Raw genomic sequence first — 1,023 nt, 5'->3', positions numbered from 1 at the left:
CAGCCGCCCTGCCCTGCCCTCCCCCCCGAATCCATCTACTGCCTTGCCCCCCCCCACCTCGGCAGACAGGGACACAGCGCCCCAAGCTGAAGAAGCGTGAATGCAGCTCCTGGGTGAAGCAGATGTCTGCAGCCGTGGGAGTCCTGACAGGAGGTACAGAGTGAGGGGGGTCAGGACAGCTGGATCCAGCTCAAGTCTGGGGTGCCCCTGAAGCCCCTGCACAGCCCTCCACAACTCACCACCGCATCTTCGGCAGGTTCCAAACATGTCTCAGCTTCAAGACACCTGGATGGAAAAAGGAGGGGGATATGTGAGGGGGGAAGCCCCGCACAATTCCCTTCTGGGTTTTTGAGTTGGGTTTTTTTTCGGTTTTTTTTTCTTGGGGGGGGGCAATAGAACCCCAAGCTAGCCACTCTCCAACCCCACAGAAGGGGGCACCCCTTCTCCTCACTCCATCTGTGAGGAAGTAGCCCCCCCACACACCACCATCAGACCCCATGCCCTAGAAATGGGGGTAATGCTATGGGGTTTGGGGTGGGGAGCAGTAAGGAGTCAGCCCCCCTCCACAATGTCCCAGCTTCCAGCAGCTCTGTACCCAGGAGATGGGGGCGGGGGTCATTCCTATAGGGCTGGTGGTAAGAAATCAGCCCTCCATGACTTCCCAGCACCCCACAAACTCCATACCCCCAGAAACAGGGATGATACTATACAGCTAGTGGTGGGGAACAATGAGGAACCATCCCCCCACAAACACCTTGCCTCCCCCTCAGCCTCCTGGCCCTGTACCCGAGATGAGGGTCATTCCTATGGAGCTGGTAGGGAGGAATCAACCCCCTCTCCCCCCACAAGCCTCCAGCATCACCCACTAGCCCCATACCCCAGAGGTGGGGGTCATCCATGCAGGACTGGTGGTTGGAGATGGTGATAAGGGGAGTGTCTGGGCAACGCCGCTCAATCAGCTCATACAGAACCTCCTCATTGTGGACCTGCAGCCGGTTCATGCACCCTGCACAAATATGGGGG

The 1,023-nt window shown here is 58.6% G+C and overlaps 1 protein-coding gene across 7 annotated transcripts in view; it reads right to left on the bottom strand.

Moving 5' to 3' along the window:
* TAZ (tafazzin) overlaps positions 1-1,023 on the bottom strand; it is a 7,860-nt gene that overhangs the window by 1,936 nt on the left and 4,901 nt on the right. For 5 of the 7 annotated variants that reach the window (XR_003095402.1, XM_006029325.3, XM_025210791.1 and 2 more), the window contains exons 3-5: positions 878-1,006; positions 240-285; positions 58-143 (exon numbers count right to left, since the gene is read on the bottom strand). Coding sequence is in view for 6 of the 7 variants with exons in the window: in XM_006029325.3 (XP_006029387.1) it covers positions 58-143; positions 240-285; positions 878-1,006 (261 nt within the window). In the remaining variant the exon portion in view is untranslated. Of the gene's footprint in view, positions 144-239; positions 286-877; positions 1,007-1,023 lie in introns of all 7 variants that reach the window. The other 2 variants (XM_014522567.2, XM_025210790.1) reach the window with 2 other exon arrangements.

This window comes from Alligator sinensis, unplaced genomic scaffold (genome assembly GCF_000455745.1).
Source record: "Alligator sinensis unplaced genomic scaffold, ASM45574v1 scaffold1023_1, whole genome shotgun sequence".
NCBI lineage: Eukaryota > Metazoa > Chordata > Crocodylia > Alligatoridae > Alligator > Alligator sinensis.
This window is presented reverse-complemented; position numbering and strand designations above follow the sequence as displayed.